This window comes from Oncorhynchus masou, chromosome 13 (assembly GCF_036934945.1).
Source record: "Oncorhynchus masou masou isolate Uvic2021 chromosome 13, UVic_Omas_1.1, whole genome shotgun sequence".
In the NCBI taxonomy this organism is placed as follows: Eukaryota; Metazoa; Chordata; class Actinopteri; order Salmoniformes; family Salmonidae; genus Oncorhynchus; species Oncorhynchus masou.
Genome location: NC_088224.1, coordinates 62,694,520 through 62,721,831, shown reverse-complemented (window position 1 = coordinate 62,721,831; position 27,312 = coordinate 62,694,520). Strand labels below are relative to the sequence as shown.

Genomic DNA, 27,312 nt, shown 5'->3' with positions numbered 1-27,312 from the left:
CAATCAAGTCTTCTACTTGAGTAGGCTACATGGTACCCTTTTTTGTTGTTATTGAATAACATGAATATGGTAACTTGCAGAGAAAACCCCATACGAGATATGGAAGATGTACTTTGGAGCCATTCCCGAAGTGCACTCGCTGTGATGAGAACCCATGAGTTCTGCCAATATTGGAGTGAGTGTTAAAGGATAACTCTGCCTCGCAGCGTTGAGAGAATCAATCTCGCTGATTAACTGTGAAGATCTTGGCTGCGCAGCCGCCACCCCCGTTCTCTTCCAACAGCCCCAATGAATTACCTTCTGTGAAGGCTTTTTCATTTACCATTGAAGCATGTCCTCTCCCAAATGATGTAATGAATTATTATTTAAAAAAATGGCAACGTGTCATATTTTACTGTCAAGTTGTTTTTACCAAACACTTGATTAAACATTATTGGAATCTCTGAGATGTTTGTCTCTGATAAAAAGGTTCTTCACTTCAAATCTGGGGAGAGCTGAGAGCATGTGGAGTGATGAGTGGAGCAGTGGCGTACTGGGACCAAAAATTGTCCCTGGAATTTCTAACACACCGGCCCATTATTTTCCTTGAGGACCCCACACTGGCCCATTATTTTCCTTGAGGACCCCACACTGGCCCATTATTTTCCTTGAGGACCCCACACTGGCCCATTATTTTCCTTGAGGACCCCACACTGGCCCATTATTTTCCTCGAACCAGATAAGGATAATTTTGCACAAAAAAAAACAATGTTAGACAGGGCGACTGGTCTAAAAATTGACCAGCCCATCTGGCATTTGCCAGAAATACCAGATGGCCAGTCCACCCCTGGAGTGGAGAACCCAAGGATCTATTCTACAACCCTGTCACTGGTTTAGTGCCGTCGCTGCCTATACTCTGTCATCTCCTATGATTAAGGTGATTGACTAGGGAAGGTCCAATGGGAATGTGACCCCTACAAGTGCTCTAGTGGAGGTCTCCATGGACCACCTAGGGAGTTGGGTTAGGTATCTCTGTAGTCTGATTTGGCATAATTGTGGTCTGGTTAAAAGACAGCAGACTGTCATTTGCCCAACAACGCTGTCTCAGTAGAGATAAGCAAAGGAGGAACCCCGAGACAGAGGCACAGTGGGACAGCATGACGAGGGCATTGTGGTGACGGAAGGTGCTGCAATGAGGAGCTCACACCCTGAGTTTTTTTTTTTACGTAAGGGAGAATTTTTAGTTCACCCAAAAATTTGAGGCCTCTCACACTTCAGTGTCGTGATGCCAAAGTATTAGCAACATCCACACAGTTGCTTATCATATCAACAATGAATACTCAATGTATACTCTACTTTTAGTAGACTGCTTATACACACACACACACACACTTAGTGCCATTAGTTTTCCCTGGTCAGGTCACATGGTCTGGAAATATGCCGGGCCCTACTCTTAATACAGACAAATTGTGAAGGAAGAGAGTAAGTATGAAAGCCTTCAGTCTCCAGACAAATGTTCACTTCCAGGTAAGTCTGATGACAAGAGGCAAACAGTAAACGTGGACGATTCTTAGTATGTTGATCTGTTGTACCGCCAAACCAACATCAAATTATTCATGATATTCATTCTCAATGTGTTACCACCATCAATCCATTTTTATTTCTGTATGCAAATTCTCCATTTATCTATTCCTCTGTACATTAGCTATAGCTGCAACAAACGACTGCTAGATTTATTGAATTCCAGAACAGTGATTGCCTGGGGACCTTGCTAAAGGTATTGACTCGCTCAATTACTATTTGTTATTGTGAAAGATAGTTAAAAATGAAAACGAGACACTATAATCGCAGATTGCTATTCTACGTGTCCCGTATTCTGATTAGACCAAATTAGACCTAATTTATGATTCCAGTCAGGGAATATCCCCGGGTGAAGGAACGGGTGGGCTTAAGTGGGCCCGGGCCAACCCATTGGCGAGCCAGGATCAACCAATCAGATTGAGCAAAAAAAGTCAACACACCCATATTTTATCTTTAATATGCTTTAGAAATGCTACATTTGGCAAAATGTGTAGAATAGCACAAGAAGCTATAAAACTGCACATTTTCCTCTCTGTTCATGGCAAAATGTATAGAATTGTAAGAAATTAGCTTTAAAACAGCAACATTTTCTCTCAGCCTCATGGCAAAATGTGTAGAATAACATGAGATTAGCTATAAAACGGTACATCTGAATCTTTGCCTTATGGCAAAATGTGTAAAATTGCAGGAAATTAGCTACTTTCCAAAAATACATTTCTGGCTATGCCACTGTCACCAGGTACAGTTTACACAATGCATAGCTGAGCTATACGACCATTTCAGGACATAAATAAATGCCTCACATCTCAGCACTCTGTAAATCTATAGTCACATACTGTTGTTTAGTGTTTCCCTATGCCAAGTGATTCATCAATATAAGTAGGTCTCTAATGGCTGAATTGATGAGTCCTCATTGGCAATGATGTGGTTCACAGATAATGACTCTGTCCTGTCACTATGAGTGGCTACTGACTAGCCATTTATGCAGCTGTCATCAATTTTTAATATTGTCCGTGCAGTAACTCACACAACTAATCATATGTTAATTTCACAATATTTTCCTTGCGTTCATATTGATCAACCACCAGTCCAAGGCTGGATGTTTGGTTTTGCTCTCCCGCCTCTGCCTCTGCATTAATCTTATGAGCCATACTTCACGGTCCGTACTAGCTAGCCAGTCAAAAGTTAGTTGAGAGAGATTGAAAATTCTTAAACTTGTCATGTCATTGACTCAGACCCAGTATGATGCCTGTGCTTGTCCAGTGTGTTGTCTTACTCTGTTGTCCACTCCTGGTTATGGGCTTATGAACACGCACGCACACACACACACACACACACACACACACCACACGCACACGCACACACACACACACACACACACACACACACACACACACACACACACACACACACACACACACACACACACACACACACACACACACACACACACACACACAGGCTGCTGTAGTTTGGAAATGGTGTGAGCGAGCAGCTCTTTGTGTGGTTTGCTGACTCAACCTGCCTGTCTGATCCTTGATGGTCTGTCGTGTCACCGCTCAGCTGTAGATGTAGCAGGCAGCAGGATGGGGCTCCGCTGCCCCTCTGCCCTGGGGCTGTGTGTGTGTGCATCATTACTCATTCTGCATTTATTCCTTGTGTTATTATTTTTTGATAATTTCTCTCTTTTTTTATCTCTGCGTTGTTGGGAAGGGCCTGTTGTAAACAAGCATTTCACCTGTTGTTTACCAACACAATTTGATTTGATTTGAATGTATGTCTGTGTGTGGGGAGCGTCTGGTGCAGCAGGCACTTTTAGTTAACTCTCACCGGAAGCTCCAGACAGAGGGGCACACAGGGTCCTACGGCTGCCGAGATCTTTGGATCAGACTCCCTGAGGGGAAAAGAGAAAGAGCTTCAGAAAGAGCTTCAGTCTTCTTCTGCATACATCAGCCCACCATGCATACTGCTTATTCGTCCACTGCCTGTGTTCCAATAGAGCTGAGTTGTACAGCTGTAATGGGTACAGTAAACAAGGCCATGTTAGCCTGACAGTATTTTACTGTTGTGGGTTAGGGTTCTGCATTCACAGTTCATATCTGCATTCTGCACAGACTACATGCTTTTAAATACTTTACTTTTCCCTAGGGAACATTTAATCGGAATGGCTGATTAATTAGGACCGATTTTCAAGTTTTCATAACAATCGGAAATCTGTATTTTTAGGCGCCGATCTTTAATTATTATTATTTTTTGATACCTTTATTTAACCAGGCAAGTCAGTTAAGAACACATTCTTATTTTCAACGACGGCCTAGGAACGGTGGGTTAACTGCCTCGTTCAGGGGCAGAATGACAGATTTTCACCTTGTCAGCTCGGGGTATCCAATCTTGCAACCTTACAGTTAACTAGTCCAACGCAATAACGACCTGCCTCTTTCTAGTTGCACTCCACAAGGAGACTGCCTGTTACGCGAATTTAGTAAGCCAAGATAAGTTGCTAGCTAGCATTAAACTTATATTATAAAAAACAATCAATCATAATCACTAGTTAACTACACATGGTTGATGATATTACTAGATACTAACTAGCATGTCCTGTGTTGCATATAATCTGACTGAGTTTACAAGCATACAAGTATCTAAGTATCTGACTGAGCGGTGGTAGGCAGAAGCATAAACATTCATTCAAACAGCACTTTAGTGCGTTTTGCCAGCAGCTCTTTGTTGTGCGTCAAGCATTGCACTGTTTATGACTTCAAGCCTATCAACTCCCGAGATTAGGCTTGTGTAACCTCTAATAGAGCGCGCTGTTGTCGTTGTGTTGCTGGTTCGAGCCCAGGGAGGAGCGAGGAGAGGGACGAAAGCTATGCTTTGTTTTTGCATTATTTAAACCAAATTGAACATGTTTCATTATTTACTTGAGGCTAAATTCATGTTATTGATGTATTATATTAAGTTAAAGTAAGTGTTCATTCAGTATTGTTGTAATTATCATTATTGCAAATAAATAAATTGGCCGATTAATCGGTATCTGTTACGATCTGACCTTAGTTCCTTTGTTTTGTCTTTGTTTTAGTATGGTCAGGGTGTGAGTTGGGGTGGGCAGTCTGTTTGTTTTTCTATGTTGGTTTTTGAGTTTGGCCTGGTATGGTTCTCAATCAGAGGCAGGTGTCGTTAGTTGTCTCTGATTGAGAATCATACTTAGATAGCCTTTTTCCACCTGTGTTTTGTGGGTGTTTATTTCCTGTTTAGTGTTTTTTCATTCACCTTACGGGACTGTTTGTTTGTCTTTCACTTTGTTATTTTGTATTTGTATAGTGTTCAGTTTATTTTATTTAAAAAATGAACACTTACCATGCTGCGCTTTGGTCCTCACCTTCTTCCACCAACGACGCCCGTTACAGTATCGGCTTTTTTGGTCCTCCAATAATCGGTATTGGTATCAGCGTTGAAAAATCATAATTGGTCGACCTCTAATTTGTGGTGTCAGATACAACCACGTACAAGTCATTACAATCACACATAACAGTGCATTTTCCATTCTCACTTTGCATTTTGACATGTTTTCCTGCTATTATATGACCATGATGGAATGGTGTGCAACATAGTTTTATGCATGCTATTAATACATTGGATCAGGCCTGTACAGCGCGTGTGTGCTCTCTGAATAGCCAATGAGTTGTGAGGTTGAGTTGGCTTACGGTGTGTGATGGCTGTAGCCCCAGGGCTATGTCATTTGAAGGGTGGGTCTGACATTGGGCATGATTGAGTTTTGCCACAAATCTGCCTGCCAAAATGCACAATCTCTATTTGCTGAAGAAGAACAGAGAGCGTGTACAGACAGATATTCAGCTGATGTGGCGTTCTCCACTAAAATCTTAAATAATACTGTTATCAAATGTAATCCGTCTCAGTACTACCATCGTCTTGTTTTATGACACTTGTTTTTACGTTAGCTTCCCTTCTTGCCACCCCAGAGATGTTTGTTTCATACTTTATTATCAAATGTGGAAATAAACATTATATATAAATGAATTTTGTCTGTAACTTTTAGAATTTCCCTTTAGTCGAACAATTAAAGCTAATGTTTTCACCAAGTCTTCACTGTCAACACAACAAAATGTTATCTTCTGCTCCTCTGCATTGACGTCATCTGGTCTCCCTACACTGATGTGATAGTTACCACGGTAATTCAGCTGTGCCTGTGTTTGCGTCCTAATCACTTGCTGTCCTGTCAGAGCCTGTGAAGTAATCAACTATTCTTCCCCACTTCCATGGAATAAAAAAGCATCTGGCGGCATTGTACACACTGCATGTGTCCGAAATGAAATCCTATTCCCTATATAGTGCACTACTTCTGAACAATGCCCTATGGACCTTGGTCAAAAGTAGTGCACTAGAAAGGGAACAGGGTGAATCTGGAACGCACCCACTGTACGGTGATGGTGCTCTGATTGAAAAGTTTCCATGAAAGCCTTTTTACCCCCAGGTTCTCTGGTTGCTGATGACAGATATCAGTTAGCAGACCACCACCCCATATTTACCTCAATCTAAAATCTATTTTCAGCTATTCACTGTATAATGGGACAATGTTTGGACAGTACAGTAGCAATCATTGCTTTCTCCTGATTGCTTTTAGTTAGTAGCATACAGGACTGAATAAGAACGTTTGATATGTTTTTGATTTTTCAAGTAAGGCTGTAAGTCGATCAGAATAGGCACTACAAGCATAGGGAGTCTTTTCCATGGAGATAAAAACTAAATCTGTGGTCTGTTCACTCACAAGGCAATCATCACTGCTTACATAGAAGTGAGTTACAGGCTATGCCTGCCTTTTCATAACCCCTCGCCACCTGATCAAGCTGCCAAACCCCAGTGACTTGTAATACTTTATCTTTTCATCATCAGTTATGTTTCCATTAACACTGTCCAGACTTATTAGATGTGTTTCACTCATTTTACAGAGACAGCATCAGTTGAAGCTAAAGCTGATGAACTGAAGATGCAGATGACAGATATCAATGTTTCAAGCATGGCCTTGGGGAGTTAATGCAAGTGTTTAGGTCTTAGGCAACGTTACTCATCACACGAGCATGGTTCACTGAACAACCTCCCTTACAACTGCTGCTTTCTCAACCTCCCATGTTTTCTTTTACAGGCTGTATGCTGTGTTTTGGCCAGTCGGCTTTTTTCCGCTTCAACCACCCAGAGGAGGCGTTCAGGATGAAGAGCATGATGCCAGAGGGAAGCAGGGGCTCCGGTGGGAACTACAGAATCCACTCAGGTAATACAGTACTGTCACAGGTAATACAGTACTGTCACAGGTAATACAGTACTGTCACAAGTAATACAGTACTGTCAGGTAATACAGTACTGCCACAGGTAATACAGTACTGCCACAGGTAATACAGTACTGTCACAGGTAATACAGTACTGTCACAAGTAATACAGTACTGTCAGGTAATATAGTACTGTCACAGGTAATACAGTACTGCCACAGGTAATACAGTACTGTCACAGGTAATACAGTACTGTCACAAGTAATACAGTACTGTCAGGTAATATAGTACTGTCACAGGTAATACAGTACTGCCACAGGTAATACAGTACTGTCACAGGTAATATAGTACTGTCACAAGTAATACAGTACTGTCAGGTAATATAGTACTGTCACAGGTAATACAGTACTGCCAAAGGTAATACAGTACTGTCACAGGTAATACAGTAGTCAGGTAATATAGTACTGTCGGGTAATATAGTACTGTCACAGGTAATACAATACTGCCACAGGTAATACAGTACTGTCAGGTAATATGGTACTGTCACAGGTAATATAGTACTGTCACAGGTAATACAGTACTGTCAGGTAATATAGTACTGTGACAGGTAATACAGTACTGTCACAAGTAATACAGTACTGTCAGGTATTATAGTACTGTCACAGGTAATACAATACTGTCACAGGTAATACAGTACTGTCACAGGTAATACAGTACTGTCAGGTAATAAGGTACTGTCACAGGTAATACAGTACTGTCACAGGTAATACAATACTGTCACAGGTAATACAGTACTGTCAGGTAATATAGTACTGTGACAGGTAATACAGTACTGTCAGGTAATATAGTACTGTGACAGGTAATACAGTACTGTCACAAGTAATACAGTACTGTCAGGTATTATAGTACTGTCACAGGTAATATAGTACTGTGACAGGTAATACAGTACTGTCACAGGTAATACAGTACTGCCACAGGTAATACAATACTGTCACAGGTAATACAGTACTGTCAGGTAATATAGTACTGTGACAGGTAATACAGTACTGTCAGGTAATATAGTACTGTGACAGGTAATACAGTACTGCCACAGGTAATACAATACTGTCACAGGTAATACAATACTGTCACAGGTAATACAGTACTGTCAGGTAATATAGTACTGTGACAGGTAATACAGTACTGTCAGGTAATATAGTACTGTGACAGGTAATACAGTACTGTCACAAGTAATACAGTACTGTCAGGTAGTATAGTACTGTCACAGGTAATATAGTACTGTGACAGGTAATACAGTACTGTCACAGGTAATACAGTACTGCCACAGGTAATACAGTCCTGTCACAGGTAATACAGTACTGTCAGGTAATATAGTACTGTGACAGGTAATACAGTACTGTCAGGTAATATAGTACTGTGACAGGTAATACAGTACTGTCACAAGTAATACAGTACTGTCAGGTATTATAGTACTGTCACAGGTAATATAGTACTGTGACAGGTAATACAGTACTGTCACAGGTAATACAGTACTGCCACAGGTAATACAGTCCTGTCACAGGTGATACAGTACTGTCACAGGTAATACAGTACTGTCACAGGTAATACAGTCCTGTCACAGGTAATACAGTACTGTCATGACACACTCAAGGTATAGGCCTACTGCTGTATGAAAATCAAATGTAGATGTTACAAGATACATTTTGTGATCACTTCCCTTGAACCCTCTCAAATACAATGCATAATATTCAGAATACATGGCCGACGTCCGTTTATGGCAACCTACGTTGGAGTACAATGACACACACTGAATATAAACTACTGGGGTATATCTAAAAGTAAGCAAAGGGTTAAAAGCCAGGTATTATAAAGACATTTTGAATACCCCGTCAAATGAAAAGACACTGAATAAACAGGGCTACACTTCCTGCACCCAAGGTCCTTGTTTCTGTGTCGCCACAGATGAATGACTCAGATTGTTAGTGGCAAAGGAAGCAGCTCCCTTACAGGTGCTGAGTTCCACATGCCACAGAATGCCCCTATTGCCTTTCCATTTCTGGCCTGGGTGGAGACAGGGTGCAACAGAACCCTGGCTGCCTGGCCTGCTGGCCCTGGTTTCACACCATGCATGTTTTATGAGCATCTCATTCCTCTCTAGGCAGAAGTGTTCAGCTGTCTAGCCCTGCCCTGTCCTCTCCTCGCAGGCACAGTGGAGTGTTTCCCCTTGGCCACCTTCGGGGGATCTGTCCCAGCATCTTGTTATTTCCTTATTTTGTTGCTTGTTGCCGACGTGCCACCGGTGATAAGTATAGCGCGTATACATATTGGGTGTTGAGATCTTCCTGGTTTGGTAATGAATGCTTTTCACTGTTGTTTAAAGGGCTTAATTTCTCCTTAGATGTGTATTCCTTGGTGAGGTCGGTAGAGAGTCTCTGTTCTTACCCTTGAAGTACTTAAACTGTGGATTTATTGTGTGTCACATTAAGGTTGATAGATTTGATTTATGAGTATGATTTCTAAGACATTTCTAGCGCTTGCTTGGTAACACAACCCAGTCACCAACAGTACATTGCAGTAGGCCTATACAGTAGTTCAGCCACGCTCAGTGAGCAGCTCTGACACATTTCCTACCAGGCTCATTCGTATGCCAGCCAGGCAAGCTTTGTTGGCTAAGCACTGCTTATTTTAAGTTGAGGGGTATCTTTTACTGTTTCTATTTTTAAACCTCCACCCTATTCTTCCATCTTCCACTTCCTGTGTGTTTCCTCAATCTTTCCTGCACCGCACCCTTTTCCCTGTGTATTTTAGGTTAACAGAGGGGATTTAAATGCCCTCTTTATCTTAATGATCTCCTGGCTTCAATCTTAATATTCCATAACTCCAAACGGTTGGGCTCTGCCGAGAACGTCTGATTTAGCTTACACATTCTACAACTGTTTTTTGATGTAGTCAAAATCCCTCAGGTCATTGTCTATGCAGTACAAATTACAATAGGCAAGGAAATACTGTATATCACATTGTAGATAACGTAGAAGACCCAATACTATATAGCCTAGGCATATTATGAAATTAAATATGAATGACAGTATGATTTCACACTAGTGTTAATGTCACATGCACAAGTACCGTGAAATGCCTTTCTTGCTAGCTCTAACGCCAACCATGCAGTAATTGATAACATTGTAATACTAAAAATAACAAGGTAGAACAAAAACACACTAGATATAAAAATAAGAACAACACGATAAAGTAAGCATACTATATACAGCAGGGATCATGAACTAGATTCAGACGCTGGCCGATTTGTTCTTGAGCGGATGGTCAGAATACAATTACAAATAATTTGTAGACAGAGTTTTGGTGGGTTGGCCCTCTCTGTTGTGGTCCAATATTCTTTTCATTTTTTAATAATGGATTTAATGGTGTTCTGTGGGATGTTCAAAGTTTCTGATATTTTTTTATAACCCAACCTTGATCTGTACTTCTCCACAACTTTGTCCCTGACCTGTTTGGAGAGCTCCTTGGGCTTCATAGTACCGCTTGCTTGGTGGTGTTGCAGACTCTGGGGCCTTTCAGAACAGGTGTATATATACTGAGATCATGTGACAGATCATGTGACACTTAGATTGCACACAGGTGGACTTTATTTAACTAATTATGTGACTTCTGAAGGTAATTGGTTTCACCAGGTCTTATTTAGGAGCTTCATAGCAAACGAGGTGAACACATATGCACACAACTTTTACATTTGTATTTTTTACATGGACACACACAAAATGCAACAAAATAGGAAAAACGCCAAGAGGGTGAATACTTTGCTAGGCACTGTATATGATAAACAGAGTAGCAGCTGTGTGTGTGTGTGTGTGTGTGTGTGTGTGTGTGTGTGTGTGTGTGTGTTAGAGCAAATGATGGAGTGAGTGTTTATATGTGTGTTGGAGTATCAGTGAGCGTACTGTGTAGGGCTCTGTGAATATGCATAGAGACAGTGCAAAAGAATGAATCAAATACAAAGTTCAACTCATATAGTTTGTGTAGCCATTTTGTTAGCTATTTAGTTTGCTATTTAGCAGTCTTATGACATGTGGAATTGAAGCTGTTCAGGAGCCTGTTGGTGTCAGACTTGGTACAGCTTGCTGTGTGGAAGCAGAGAGAACAGTCTATGGCTTGGGTGGCTGGAGTCCTCCTTTCACACCTCCTGATATACAGGTCCTGGATGACAGGGATCTTGGCCCCTGTGATCTACTGGGCTGTCTGCTATTGCCATACCAAGCAGTGATGCAGCCAGTGAAGATGCTCTCAATGTAGAACTTTATGAGGGCCCATGCCCACCCTCTACCTCCTGAGGGGGTAGAGGTGCTGTCGCACCTTCTTGACAACGGTGCACGTGTGATTTGGACCTCCTCTAGTGCAGCCCCGTCGATGTGGATGGGGACATACTCCCTTCCCCATTTGCTGTCATCCATGATCAACTCCTTGGTCTTACTGATGTTGAGGGAGAGGTTATTGTTGGGGCCTCACACTACCAGGTCACTGACCTCCTACCTGTCTGACCTACCTGTAGGCTGTCTCATCGTCGCTGGTGATCAGGCCTACCACTGTCATGTCGTCAGCAGACTTGATGTTGGACTTGATGTTGGAGTCGTGCGATGATATGGTGTGTGGGCCTCCCACTATAACTCGGGAAGCCATGCAGTTTATTAGGCTACAGATTAAATAAGTTACGAGGAACTTCACAGGGTTTTGTGAAAGTACACGGTGATGAGCTTGATGCTGCTTTCCAATAAATATCGAGGGTCTTATTCTGGTGAAATGATCGATGCTTGACTGCCATTTGACAAATACAAATATTTTCCTTCTTATCCATAATAATCTCATCATGTAGACTAGCCTACTGTATTCACACAGCTTACCTGCACTGTATCTGCGAGCTGTCGGCTAGAGCGCAGGTGCCCAGACCCAGGTAGGCACATTTGCTATTTAATGTAACAGTTTTTGTGACAAAACTATAGGTAGAGTTGAAATGGAAACACATTATGTTTATTTGGTACATTTGGTACATGAAAACTTAAGCAAAAAAATAAACGTTGTGTGCAAGAAGTCTGTTTGGTGGAAACAGCACTGGTGTGAAAATATGCATATTTTGTTTATGAAGATTCTAGGATATTTGCATGAAAATCTGTCACTAATTGGATGGAAACCTAGCTACTGTGATGGTCTTTAATTAAAATGGCAAAAATAAATTTCTCAAGCACATATTCAACCAGTCTGGGAGTGGTTTGAGTCAGGGACCTAATTGGAGGAGTCTAATAGGAGGGATATGTAACATAGAAACTAGCTGTTATTGGAAGAGGTTTGAAATTCTCTTTGTTATTGGTCTATTTACTTTTACCTCCTGGTGATTCTGCCAGGCAGGCCAAAACTCCACCCATGCTAAACAAACGGCACTTACTCTCAAACTGTATTATCATAATTTACACTATTTCACAGTAATATTCCAACCTCATAGTGTGGAAATATATTTTTATAAAGCATAGGCAAATCACATTTTTGACTGCCCTGCCCCTTTAAGAAGAAAAACAGACGACATAGTTGCCGCCCCGGTAAATCTAGCAGGCGGTCACATCAGCACCGTGGACAGGGAAGGGAGGGGGAGCGAGCAAGCAGGATAGCGGCGCCTGGCACACGAAACCCGGCTGGAATATCACGTCGGCAGAGGCTCTCTCAACCTTCCCGGGTGCGGAGACCCGGGTAGGCTACAACAGGCTTCGATAAAGGCAGCTTTATTGAGGTAGGAATGCCGGGCTCCAGCGTTTGGATTTTAGCTGGGCTATAAGTCATTATAAACGACTTAGTCGCAAGCTTACCCATTCATGTCAGTACTGATAATTATTATTATTGGCGCTTTGGTGTTGGACATGATGGGGTCCGTTCAGGGACAGAGAATAATGTATTTTCGGTTTCACGTTTTAGACATGGGCCTATTCATATTCTGAGACGTTTGACAAACGAAATGCTGGCGACGACCATGTGGCCTGCTGAGAAAATAACGGGGAAAATGAATAACCAAATAACCAAAAAATATCCATATAATTGTAATATACACCAAAATGTATTGGGGCCATATGGTGGTCGTGCTGTCACTCAAAACGTCATGATGCTTGGATAGTTTTCTGCTTAGTAGAAGAAGAGCTCTGGTTGAGTCATTGTAGAAAGACCAGGCAGATAGGCTACTCCCAGCTCTTTACTGAACAAATAGTGGTGATGCATTATTTGTGAAGCCACTTCATCATCCAGGGCGATGAGATCATCTTTATGAATAGAACGCAAAATCACATGGGCTATTTAATTAAGATGGTTATTTAATGCAGTGATACACAGTAGCTTGTTTATCCTGGACTGAAAGTAGCCTATTTGAAGGGGATTAAAACCGAGCTGGATTTAGAATGGCTTTCACGTTTGGCATGTGCATGATATAGACATGTCACAGAAATGTGTTCACATACATATTCCCATACACACAGTACATATTTCCAAATACAATAGTTGCCAAAGATGCATGATCTCACTAATTTGTAATGTACTGTACAGTGACATTGTAGCACTATGACATCTTATGGCAAGGTATTTTTGATTGTGATGTCTTTCCTTTACAATATTTACATTTTTAGACAATAGAAAATAGCCATAGACAAAAGTCAATAGACAACTGAACAGTCCACAGACATGGATCCACTAACCTAGACATAACATTGTCTGTGACTTAATGGTCAACCTTCAACATGAAGACAAAAACACAAAACTCAGTCCTACATAAATTCCAACAAACATTAATGACATCGTACTCGCTCACATGTTCTCACCATACCCTTGTCATGTCTGAATGTAAACCCAACTAGATGAATTTATATATGTTTGGTATACTCAGTGTGTATATATATATACTGAGTATACCAAACATTTAAGAACACCTTAATATTGAGCTGCACCCCCCGATCCTTTTGCCCTCTGAATAGCCTCAATTTGTCAGGGCATGGACTTGAAAATGGTGTTGGTGTTGAAAGCATTCCATAGGGATGCTGGCCCATGTTGACTCCAATTTTTTAAAATTTATTTTTTAATTTCACCTTTATTTAACCAGGTAGGCCAGTTGAGAACAAGTTCTCGTTTACAACTGCGACCTGGCCAAGATAAAGCAAAGCAGTGCGACACAAACAACAACACAGAGTTACACATGGAATAAACAAACGTACAGTCAATAACACAATAGAAAAATCTATATACATTGTGTGCAAATGTAGCAAGATTAGGGAGGTAAGGCAAGGCCAATGCTTCCCACAGTTGTGTCAAGTTGGCTGGATGTCGGACCATTCTTGATACACATGGAAAACTGTTGAACATGAAAAACCCAGCAGCGTTATTTTCACATGCATCAGATAGGTGCAGTGGAATGTGTTGATTTCCAGGGTCAGACATAGTAGTACAACACCCCTGGAGAAGATTAAGGTTAAGTGTCTTGTGGCTCGGGGATTCGAACCAGCAACCTTTCGGTTACTGGCCCAACACTCTCACCGCTAGGCTGCCTGCCGTCATACCGATGATGACGTTGCTTATTCTATTAGAGACAATTAGCATATCATATTAATACCATAGGTTACACCTGGATGTCCCCTTGTGCTCCCTAATCTACCACATTGACATTATGGCGAGGCAGCGAGTTGCCTGAGATTTCGATTGAATTACCACTGTGCCCTGGCCTGCGCTGCTCTTCAGCCACACACTAAGTGGGTTATACTGGCACATTTTCTCCTCAATCTTTATCTTTCCAAAGCCTGTCTTTTGCGGTGTCTGTCTGTCTCTCTCTCTCTGTCTCTCTCTCTCAATTTCAATTCAATTCAAGGGGCTTTATTGGCATGGGAAACGTGTTAACATTGCCAAAGCAAGTGAGGTAGATAATATACAAAAGTGAAATAATAAAAATGAACAGTAAACATTACACATACAGAAGTTTCAAAACAATAAAGACATTACAAATATCATATTATGTATATATACAGTGTTGTAATAATGTACAAATCTCTGTCTGTCTGTCTGTCTGTCTGTCTGTCTGTCTGTCTGTCTACCTCTGTCTCTCTGTCTGTTTCTCTCACTCTTTCTCTGCCTCTTTTATCCCTCCTTTTTCTCAGTAGCATTTCTTCATGCAAATTGTGGATTGGGTAAATTAAGTTGGGCAGCAGGTGGGTTTAAATTTAGAAGCACTTTAAGATAATTGATGGATTGAAGTGTAGCCAACCTATAAAACTTAAGTGCCAATTGTAGGTACTTGTGCTAAGGGCTCTGGTTAAATCATAAACGTAACAAGGCACTTTATATTAATGAGAGGTGATGCAACCATAAGATACAGTCCATTTATGAACTTTATGGTCCATTAATTTCTCTCAACATCTCATTATCTATTCAGCTCTTAGAGTCTATGTCTGTTTCTATTTGTTTTCCGGGATATACCATACTGTAAATATTGCACATTTTGGTATCTATACTGTATTATATATATATAATATATATATATATATATATATATATAGCAGTGATCATAGTCTTTACTCATAGTATAGCCTAGTGAGTGATCATAATATTTACTCTGACCACTCTTTACATGTATGTATACTGTATAGAAGGCCTATGTACTGTATACCTGAGACTGATATTAGTTGTGTATTCTCTACAGATACAGAGGGCCTGGTCAATGGGAACCATCAGTCAGGAGCGTCCCAGTCGCGCCACCCAGCCCCCGGGGAGAGAGACTCCCGTTCCGAGCATAGTGCCATCGTCAGCTCCATCGAAAAGGACCTGCAGGACATCATGGACTCCCTAGTCATGGATGATCCCCAGCCTCCCTCTTCAGACCACCCCATCCCCCACTCCCCGCTGTCCCCTATGGTCAATGGAGGAGGCCGATACCTCCTCTCCCCTCCCACCAGCCCAGGAGCCATGTCGGTGGGCTCCAGTTATGAGAACACTTCCCCACCCTTCTCCCCCCTGTCCTCTCCCTCGGCGGCCAGCAGCGCAGGCAGCTACACCAGCCCTTCTCCCAGCGGCTGCCTCGACCCCCAGGACCCATCCCTGCCCCCCGTGCCGGTCCGCTCATCCAGCTACAACTATACAACTACACCACCCATCCCCCAGCCAAGGACCACACTGACCAACTACAGCCCTGGCGGCGGGGTGCAGAGGGTTCCTGAGAGCCCTAAGCACCAGAGGAAAGGTCTCCTGGAGGCCCCCCAGAGCCCAAAGCCAGCCCGCAGAGGCCAGAGCCTGGACAGCCCAGGGGGGGTGGGTTCAGAGAGCCCTAGACTGACCCACCTATCTGTTGCCTCAGCCGATGCAGGGTACATGGGCAGGAACGCAGTGCCAAGTAGCCCCAGATTCACGGCCAAGTTCCCCTACACCTCCTCCTCCCCATCCAGTCCCAGGACGAAAGCGGGCACCATCCTCCAGGAGCGCCCGGCCAGCCCCTTCAGAGAGCAAGTGGACCACTCCCTCACCTCCAGCCCTTCCAGACAGCTGCTATCTCAGCACAGCAGGGCCTTTCAGCCTCCCCTGGACCCAATCGTCCACATCATCCAGGGGGGTTCTCCACTCCAGCAGCACCACCCCTTCCCCCACCCCCGCACGCTGCAGCCCCCAGAGAGCCCTCGACTGTCTCGCAGGAACCTTGAGCTCAGCAGCGGGGGCAGCAGCATGAAGGAGCTCCCTCCTCTCAGCCCCTCCATGGCTCGCAGAGGGGTGCCTGTTCTCCCGGGGGCTCTCCCTGGAAGTATCCCCACATTGAGAACACCTGAGAGCCCATCATCATTGGGGAAGTTGGGAGTCCCGGAGAGCCCCAGGTTCCAACGCAAGGCCGAGTCCCCCGCGGAGGACCAGTTTGGCGGCAGTGTGGTCCGAGCCCGCAGCCCCTCCCCCACCTCAGGGTTGATGATGATGGAGAGCGGGGGAGGGGGGAGGAAGGCCAGCTTTGGGAATGCCCTCTCCCCAGCTTACAGCCTGGGCTCTCTGCCTGGCTCCTCTCCTCTTGCCAGCCCCAGGGGCCATAGGAAGATGTCTGGGGGCCCCCGGGATCTAAGGGGCCCCCACCCGGGCATGCGGGAGCGCAAAAATAGCATCTCTGAGATCAGCGACAACGAGGACGAGCTGTTGGAGTACCACCGGCGCCAGAGAGAGGAGAGGCTCAGGGAGCAGGAGATGGAGAGACTGGTAAGTAGAGCGGCCTGCCCTTAGCTGGATCAACTGTTAGCTGTGAGCTAGGCTAGTCGTTCACACCAATCATCATTGACCTACGTGATACAGAGATGCAGGGTAATAGCAACCTAGAAGTTATTGGATTGCTTGAACAATATTTATCCAAGTAATACTATCAATTAAATTACCATTAATTTTTCTACTGGTCAGCAAGATGGTCAAGGTCAGTGGTCACCAAAAATAGGAACGCAAGCCTTTATTGTTGTTTCTTTCACAGAAATGTTTGGTGATTGACTAGGAATGCTTTGGAGATCGGCCAGTCGATCACCAAACATTTCTATAAAAAAACAACAACTATAAAGCCTTGCGTTCCTATTTATATTTTTTTATTCCTATTTTTTAGCTACCCTTCGTGCCGGGTAGGCAAAGAGTTCCCATTTTTAACCATTTCATGTGTCTGAAGGTACAAACTCTGCCTTCCCTGTGGGCCCGGAGAGCAAATCAAGTGCACCATAGGCCTGCCACTGGCCAATCGGATGGCTCAGATTACCATGCCTGCAGTAACGTAGCACATGTAAAAAAATGTTACAGCAAAGTTGATACTGTGAGATTTGAAAACTTCTAAAACCATGACTAGAGAGAGACTGTCAACGAATACAGCAAAGAGCTGCTGTTTTTATGAGTGAGGGTAAGTTCTTACTCAGCACTGTCAACACTTTGTATTCAACGCTTTTATAAAGCCATAAAATGCACGTTCTTCCTACTTCCACTCGTGCTACAACCAGCACTGCAGCTGTAGTGAATGGGTAGGAAAGTGTATCGTTATTATTGGCATCTTGTGTCTTTTTAATATTGAGGAACATTTCACTTTCTCTGTTCATAGGAGTAACAACATGAATTTGTGCATGAAATAATGCGGTGCGACTCAAGTTTCGCCCTCAGCTGAAAGGCAGTGTATCTTTTTGGTCAGTGTCAGCGGAGGAAAGGTGGAGCGGAGGTACGTTGAGGCGAGCCCTCAAATGGCTGCTCTGTCTCATTGCTGCAGTACTGTGTTTTTAATAGGTTCATGTTGCATAAGCTTACGTTTTTGAAGCAATGTTTAGCAAAATCTGAGCGGTGGATCTCGGCTTGCATTTTGACTCAGAAAGTGATCTGGACTCAGAAAAGGTTGGTGACCAGTGGCCTAGAGGATAACTCAGCCGCCTGGGAATATTCCCAAATCCAACCCCTGACACTATGCTGACAGAAAAATCTCTCTCCCTGCTTGTCTCTCTCTCTCCACTATTTATCCAATAAAAACAACAATGAAATCAGAATGTTGTTAGATTGGCCCCCTCGTAGTTTTCACATAATAATTAAATCAGAGTTATAACGTCATACACAACATGTTTATGATGAAGCTACTGGATGTGCTGAGCTGTATTTTGTCTTATAGCCTTTTTTTAACCACCGTGTTTAGTCTGTCTCCACTCAAGTGTTCCTCCACACGACCAGTTAACCATTTGTTTAACCTAAGAGGATGGGAGAGGAGAGCACAGTGAAGTCCATATTTGTGAGGAGTAGGGATTGTAAAGAACTCTGAATCCCGACTGAAACCTTCTAATCTGCCAACGTGCGGTGACTAAACGTCCAGGTTTTCCATGGCAACCCCATTGTTTGTTGTCCTTTTTTAAACTGAAGAGGGGCCGGGAGCGGTAGACATCTTGGATCCGTCTGTGTCCCCGATGAAGTGCCTGAGACAACGTCCTTTTATATCTGTGTGATGAATACTCATCTGCCTCCTTGTAGGTACACCATAGCAATAGAATGACTAGATTGGGAAACCCCCCTCAGACCTTGGCAATATGAAGTTACAGTCATTGGGTACATTCTATTTCTATGAGTAGGGTGCTGCTGCCAAAATAAGGGCAGTTCTTTTGAGCAGAGGAAGAATGACTTGCAACTCTGTGTACACTGGGCTATGCTCTGGTTCCCAGCAGGAGCATTACTTCCATTACACAGCAGTAAACCCATGGCTGGCAATCTCAGAATGGACACAATCTGTCGCTGTCTCCTCCGTCACCCCCGTGTATTGGAGTAGGCTGCTGCCCTAAGTGTAGGAGAAATATCTCTGTTCAGATTCTACGAGAAAAGCAATTGCCAGGATTGTTAAGGACAAAAAGGTCCCCCAACCTTATCAGTTAAATTGTATTTGTGATTCTCTCTGTATGGATGGGGTTTAAATTGAAAGGATGGTTATTACAGCGAACCTTTGGTCTTAACCTTGTGCCGTTAGACTGGGAAATATTGACACAGGACAGAATGTAAATAGCAGAAGGAATCTCTGGGAATGTACATAAGCCATGCGGATAAGGCATGTGGTTTATGGAGAAAGGTGCTAAGAAGGGGGACAGATTGTAGGGATTTACGTTTTCTTTGTCAACTGTCGTTCTTACTTTCAAAATGTAAGACGGGTGGTTTGGCGAATTACGTAACGCCTGCGTGATTAGTAACCTTGTCTGAAGCCAGAAGGCTTGCATTTGCTCCCTGAGCAAATGCCTAGGCTTTAGCTTAGTGAGCTAGCTATCCCAAGTATAACCAGATTAAGCCCCTGGCATATGAGCTTTGCCACTGGTATGATAGTATTTTCTTTGTTAGGAGGGAACGAGAGGGGTATTGTATGTGTTCACTGTGAACCCAGGTGTGCTCAGCTCATGCAGCACTGAATGAAGGATTTGGGTCCCGTAACCATGAGCTCTTTCTACATCCATTTTAATCGACCCAAAGATTCTGTTCTGAAAGGGTCTTTATGATCCAGCAACTCGACACAGAAAGAACTGTGCAGAGCTAAGCACGGCATAAGGTCCTTGTTAGTGGAAGGCCATAGAATCCTGCCGTGGCGCAAGATGAGGAGAAGCAGCGCAGCGAGCCTAGCGTGACACAGGTCCTCGGTGTCTCACACAGGAGCTGCCAGGGGAAGTGGGAGGGATATGGCGGAAGGGGAGGTGGGGGGAGGTGTACAGTCCAATCATTGAGGCTATATTTACCCCAAAAGAGCCACACTTTCTGTACCCATGGACCGTGTCTGTCTGTCTGGTCTGGTCTGTCCAAGCCAGGGGTAACTAACTACACTTTGTCGCCAAGTTATTTTCGGATGCAGTCAGTCAGACCCTGGGGATCAGTGTCATGCCCGAAGCAAGGAGGTATGCTGGGTACAGCTATCTATCCCTACAGAGGGAGGCAGCACAGGCTCTCTCTGGCATCCTGAAACTATCAGCAGGGTTTATACATAAGACTTGTTTACTGTACCAAGCATACTCAATTATTTGAGTGTTCTGGAAAGACATTTGTGTGATCTGTGGACCGAGAAAATGTAAGTGTTCACCAGGGACGACATCATTCGTACCGTCTGTTTGCAATGTTTACACAGTGCCTTCATTCTCTTTCATCCAAGTATAACGTGCAACATAAACCAGTGAAACGGTACCGTAAGATGTTATTTTCAGAGGTGAGCTCTATATCATTGAGCTCTATATCATATAGGAGTCCAGACAGTTAAGGATATTATTTGTCACGTCTGAGCTGCCTTTGAGTTGTAGTGCTATACATGGTTGATTAGTGAAGTGTTGCCTTGGCCAAGACACTTGGCATATGGAGTTAGTCACTGGCTGGCTGCTCTGACTGTCAGACAGTGTTGTGAAAACGCCAGTCTACTGAAGAGGATCTCATTGTTGTAATGAGAGGTCCAAGGATGATGATATCACATATTCCGTTACCATTATAATGCTGACAAGTCTCGTCATGCTCACAGCAACATTTCTAAACTTAGCTAAACAAAAATACCCTTATTTGTCAGCTGAGCGTCTCAGAATTAGCATGGATACGATTTAGCTTATTATTGTTCTCTCTAGCTCGAGGGACATGCAGTGCATTTGAAAAGTATTCAGGACCCTTGATTTTTTAAATTTATGTCTTCATCAATTTAAACACAATACCCCATAATGAAAAAGCAAAAACAAGTGTTTATAAATGTTAGCAAATGTATTAAAGATATTCTTCTCCTTAATACAACCGCTGTGTCAGATTTCAAAAAAGCTTTACGGAAAAAGCACACCACGGAATAATCTGAGTACAGCGCTCAGAGACCAAAACAAGCAATACAGATACCCGCCATGTTATGGAGTCAACAAAAGTCAGAAATAGCATTATAAATATTCACTTACATTTGATGATCTTCATCAGAATGCACTCCCAGGAATCCCAGTTCCACAATAAATGTTAGTTTTGTTCGATAAAGTCCATAATTTATGTCCAAATACCTCCTTTTTGTTAGCGCATTTAGTACAGTAATCCAAATGCGCAGGCACTAGGTCCAGACAAAGTCAAAAAAGTTATATTACAGTTCGTAGAAACATCCCAAATATAATAAATCTTTAGGATGTTTTTATCATAAATCTTCAGTAATGTTTCAACCGGAGAATTCCTTTGTCTTTAGAAATTAAAGGGAACAGAGCTAACTCCCACGGGCGTGCGCCTGACTGAGCACATGGCCTTCTGGCAGACCCATGACTCAATAATCTCTCATTCTCTCCCACTTCACAATAGAAGCCTGAAACAAGGTTCTAAAGACTGTTGACATCTAGTGGAAGCCTTACGAAGTGCAATATGACCCCATAGACACTGTATATTGGATAGGCTAAGGCTTGAAAACCTACAAACCCCAGATTTCCCACTTCCTGGTTGGATTTTTTCTGAGGTTTTTGTATGCCATATGAGTTGTGTTATACTCACAGACATCATTCAAACAGTTTTAGAAACTTCAGAGTGTTTTCTATCCAAATCTACTAATTAAATTCATATCCTAGCATCTGGGCCTGAGTAGCTTTTCATCCGGACGTGAAAATATTGCCCCCTACCCCAAAGAAGTAAAAACAGAATAGTCGCACGTACGCACTTCCTCAAATCGTTTGGAGAAAACATCCTTTCTATTTTATTCAGCTTTGTTCAATTGTATTATTCATACTATAAAATCATATAAAATAATTCCACGGACATCTAAGCAAATCTTGTCTGCTAAATTAACCTAGTGTAGCCCACAGCCATGGCATAGCCAGATCAGGACAAGTCAAAGTATGCTATTTTGTTCTTCTGAAATAGACTACATTTTCTTCATATCATGTTTCTTTAGACCTGTCTAAAATAAATCATGGATTTATTGTGAAGGTGTTGTCAGGACCCGGTTATGAACCTGGGTCTCCGGAGTGAGAAACAGTCACTTAACCAACTGAGCCACGAATAGTCAGCAGAACCCAGAAGATGAGGCAGACACAGCAGTACTTAAGACGGTGTATTTAATAAAGTAAAAAGGAGAAGTCCTTAAATACAAAAAGGGCAAATCCAAAAGGTGGTAGGAATAGCACAAAAAAGCCTCAAGAGACACTCAAAAACAAAAACAGAATTCCACAAGCGCATCCACCGGAATCGACAGGAAAACACAGAACACTAGGGCTGGGTGCTAACATACAAACACAGAGCACAGAACTGAGGGAAACTAAGGGTTTAAATACAATCAGGGGAAACGAGGTACAGGTGCAAATAATAATGGGGAACAAGGGAAAAAACATAAGGTCAAAAAGCACAATGGGGGCATCTAGTGACCAAAACCCGGAACAACCCTGGCCAAATCCTGACAGGTGTAGGCTATATTACAAGGATTTATTAGACTTTTTAAAATGTAGATGTTCCAAAGGTCTGCATCAGTGGCTTGTAGGCTGTGTGTGGAAGCCAGAAAATTATAAATGTATTTGTTAACTTACGGTCAATTACCGTGAGCCCGACTAGTTATTTGCTTGACAATCACCGGCTGACGAAATTTGGTGACCGTCAGGCAGCTGTGGTTGATTTTAAACATTTGTATATTTTGTAGTTCTTACAGCAGTATACAACTTTATTATTTTAACTACATTCCATCATTAGGCCTAGAGTTAGAAGCATCCATGGAGGCCTGTGTGTGTGGGTTTAAAGCACGGTGAGTATGGAGTTTACTCGCCACAGCTTGATTGAGAAAAGAGAGACCCAGATTATCTGTGAGTAGACAGTAAGTAGTAAATCTCTCATTCATACTCCATTTGAAGGGAAGCTATTGTAGTCTTTTCTGTGTGAATAACAATACATATGCTCTGTGTCTATTTTAGGTTCTCTGTGTCAGTTCTACCACCCCATTGTCACGATTTGCCAAATACGGCACGCTACCATGCTGTTTCAAAGCAATCGTTGGTTGGGTGCTTAAGATGACATGTGAGGTGATCAAAAATATGTTAGGCTATCTGCATTCAGAGAACATTCTGTGAGATAGAGGTCATAGGGCTGTCACAATTATTGTGTAATCGTGTAGACTATTATGGACAATAACCGTGATCTGAAATTTGTTTTCGTCATTACCATCTTAATGTATTCATTTTAGATGAAGGGGGATTAAACTTTATATTCAAGTAGATAAAGTTTACCCAATAGCAGTTGTTCATTTTTACATGAATTAGGTAAATCATTTTACGAGCAAATTGGAACGACCGGGAGGAGAAGCTTCATTTCCAGAAGTTGCAAGTGGTCAAAAACCCTCTGTCTGAAAAGAGGACAAAAAATGTTATCTTGACAACAACAACAAAAATTATTAAAAAAATATTTCCACAAGAGGGACTATTCTTACCTTACTGTATTTTAGGAGAGCTCCTACTTTATGGTCTCCCAAGGGTGTGCAGAAACATGTCTTAAGACTAGAGCATTGTAAACAAATAGGCCCCCAATAACTTGTTTTTCTGATCTGTTGATTTGGCTGTAGGATTCTTAATATTTTATAAATTCTATTAGGATATAAATATGAATCAGTAACATAGGCGTGGTTATGTAAGCCACATCCCATTTGAGGAAGTCAGCCCCATGTAGTGAGCTCTGACCCCTCCTCCCAGTGTCTAAGCCTCTCCCAATGGCCCTGAGGACAGAGGAATGATCTCCATCCGAGCTCTGTTGAAACGTGAGGAGGTGAATCACAACTGAACAAGCCAGCACTGGGAAAAGAACCTAGCAATAGAGCCACAGTGCAGCCAAAGCTTGACTGTACATACTACACTGATCTCGGACCAGTAATGGAGCAACGTAATGTCCTCAATGGAATCGGATCGGAAGCACACACAGCGGAACAGAGTAGGGACCAAGCCATGCTGTACTTACTCTCTCTGGCTCAGGAGTACCCAGCTTTCCTCTCCAATGTGACTGCACTCATGAGGGTAACAGGGGACAACTCTAATATTAGCAATCGTGGAACTGTTGCTGCTGTCTCTGTCTATATTTAAATGTGATTTGTTATGTGTCTATGTGTTTGGATATTGTTAAAGACTTGTGTCGGGTATTCATTGTTTCGTTGGTTATAACTGCATTAGCAAGAGAGAGCTACACAGACAAGTTTTTAAACTGATAACCTCTCTAGGGTATGTGGGACGCTAGCATCCCACCTGGCCATCATCCATTGAGATTGCAGAGCGCCAAATTCAAATACAGAAATACTCATTATAAAAACTCAGAAAAGATACAACTATTTTACATAGGTTTAAAGATTAACTTCTTGTGAATCCAACAACGGTGTAGGATTTCAAAAATGCTTTACGGCGAAAGCATACCTTACAATTATTTGAGAACATAGCCCAGCAGACAAATCATTACAAACAGTAACCAGCCAAGTAGAAGAGTTACACAAGTCAGAAATAGAGATCAAATTAATCACTTACCTTTGATGATCTTCATGTTTGCATTCAGAGGACATTCATTTATTCATTAAATGAATCCTACAGACAAAGAGTCATATATGTGACATAAAAAAGAGATATACATGAAACATCATTACTGGACACCCTTTTTCTATGGTGAACCGGTTTCACAAGCTTTCCACACGCTAATTAACAATAATTTTAAATTTAAAGATAGGCTCTCGTGGAATAACCGTTTATGTGCACAACATAGCATGGACGGACAAGCACACAACCTTTCTGTTGCTGATGAAAATTGCCGAAATGTGAGAAAGAAACGTAAAACAATACTAAAAGAATGGAAAGGCAAATGAAGATCTTACGGGATGCGGGAAAACCCTATACAAATAGCAAGGGTCAAGAAAAGCTGTCGAAAAGAGGTATGTGGAAGAACCGTATATCAAACAATCAAGCTAGCTAGCTATAGAGTACAGTACATAACATGTATGTTCTGGGCTATAAGTAAGTAAGTAACATGTATGTTCTGGGTTGTCTAATTTGTGACTATAGAGAAAACATATTAGCTAAAGTTCGTTGGCTACTAACTTACACATTATCGTTACAAATATTATTGCTAGATTATAGAAGAAACATGGCTAGCTACTTTTTCTCCATCCACCAGATGATTCAACATGGCTACAGTAGCTAGCTATTTATATGTAACGTTCCACTGTATCCTGCAGGGATTGCACACCGAGGGTTCATTGAGGTGGCAAGCTGCATATTGAAGTGGGTGAAGACAAAATTCACGCCACTCACCAAACCAGAGGTGTGCAAGTTGATTATCTTCAGTGACAGATGCTGTGGGCAGAATAACAACTGGCGGATGCTCAACCTGATGTCGATGCTCGTCTCTATGGGTTACTTTACCCAAGCTGAGCAGAAGTTCATGGTCTTTGGTCATTCTTTTCTTCCTTGTGATCGATCTTTTGCCACCATCGAGAAGAGGCGCAAGGTGTTACTTTGCCGATTAATTAGGGCCGATTTCACGTTTTCATAATAATCGGAAATGTGTATTTTTGGACACCGATTTGGCCAATGTCCCAATGATTATATATATATTTTTTACACCTTTATTTAATCTTTATTTAACTAGGCAAGTCAGTTAACCTCTTACACTTATGGTGGCGCTATTTCATTTTTGGAAGAAAAACGTTCCCGTTTTAAACAAGATATTTTGTCACAAAAAGATGCTCGACTATGCATATAATTGCTACTGTTCGAAAGAAAACACTCTGACGTGTCCAGAAATACAAATATCTTCTCTGTGCGTGCCCTTTAACGTGAGCTTCAGGCAAAACCAAGATGACTTGGCATCCAGGAAATGACAAGGATTTTTGAGGCTCTGTCTTTCATGATCTCCTTATATGGCTGTGAACGCAAGAGGAATGAGTCTGCCCTTTCTGTCGTTTCCCCAAGGTGTCTGCAGCATTGTGACGTATTTGTAGGCAGATCGTTGGAAGATTGACCATAAGAGACCACATTTACCACGTGTCCGCCCGGTGTCCTGCGCCGAAATTGGTGCGCAAAAGTCACCTGCCAGTATTTTTCCATGGGGCACAGAGAGAGAAGCAAGCTTCCACGAACTGCATGTCAATGAAGAGATATGTGAAAAAACACCTTGAGGATTGATTCCAAACAACGTTTGCCATGTTTCGGTCGATATTATGTAGTTAATCCGGAAAAAGTTTCACGTTGTAGGTGACTGCATTTTCGGTTCGTTTCGGTAGCCAGGCGCAATGTAGAAAACGGAACGATTTCTCCTACACACAGACACTTTCAGGAAACACTGCGCATTTGGTATGTGGCTGGGAGTCTCCTCATTGAAAACATCAGAAGCTCTTCAAAGGTAAATGATTTTATTTATTTGGTTATCTGGCTTTTGTGAAAATGTTGCGTGCTACATGCTACACAAAATGCTATGCTAGCTTTGCATACTCTTACACAAATTAGTCAATTTCTATGGTTCAAAAGCATATTTTGAAAATCTGAGATGACAGTGTTGTTAAGAAAAGGCTAAGCTTGAGAGCAAACGCATTATTTATTTTTATTTGCGATTTTCAGAAATCGTTAACGTTGCGTTATGCTAATGAGCCTGAGGCTTAGTCACAATCCCGGATCCGGGATGGGGAGTTTCAAGAGGTTAAGAACACATTCTTATTTTCAATGACTGCCTAGGAACGGTGGGTTAACTGCCTCGTTCAGGGCCAGAACGACAGATTTTCACAATTTTTCAGCTCGGGGGATTCAATCTTGCAACCTTACAGTTAACTAGTTCAACGCTCTAACCACCTGCCTCTCATTGCACTCCATGAAGAGACTGCCTGTTATGCGAATGTAGTATGCCATGGTAAGTAGCTAGCTAGCAAACTTATCTTATAAAAAACAATCAATCAATCAATCATAATCACTTGTTCACTACACATGGTTGATGATATTACTAGTTTATCTAG

General features: G+C 42.4%; 1 protein-coding gene across 12 annotated transcripts in view; it reads left to right on the top strand.

Moving 5' to 3' along the window:
• LOC135552802 (pleckstrin homology-like domain family B member 1) overlaps positions 1–27,312 on the top strand; it is a 107,087-nt gene that overhangs the window by 36,238 nt on the left and 43,537 nt on the right. For 11 of the 12 annotated variants that reach the window (XM_064984655.1, XM_064984654.1, XM_064984661.1 and 8 more), the window contains 2 exons: positions 6,722–6,847; positions 15,571–17,096. In XM_064984655.1, coding sequence (XP_064840727.1) covers positions 6,722–6,847; positions 15,571–17,096 — 1,652 coding nt within the window. Of the gene's footprint in view, positions 1–6,721; positions 6,848–12,461; positions 12,634–15,570; positions 17,097–27,312 lie in introns of those variants that run through there. The other variant, XM_064984663.1, reaches the window with a different exon arrangement.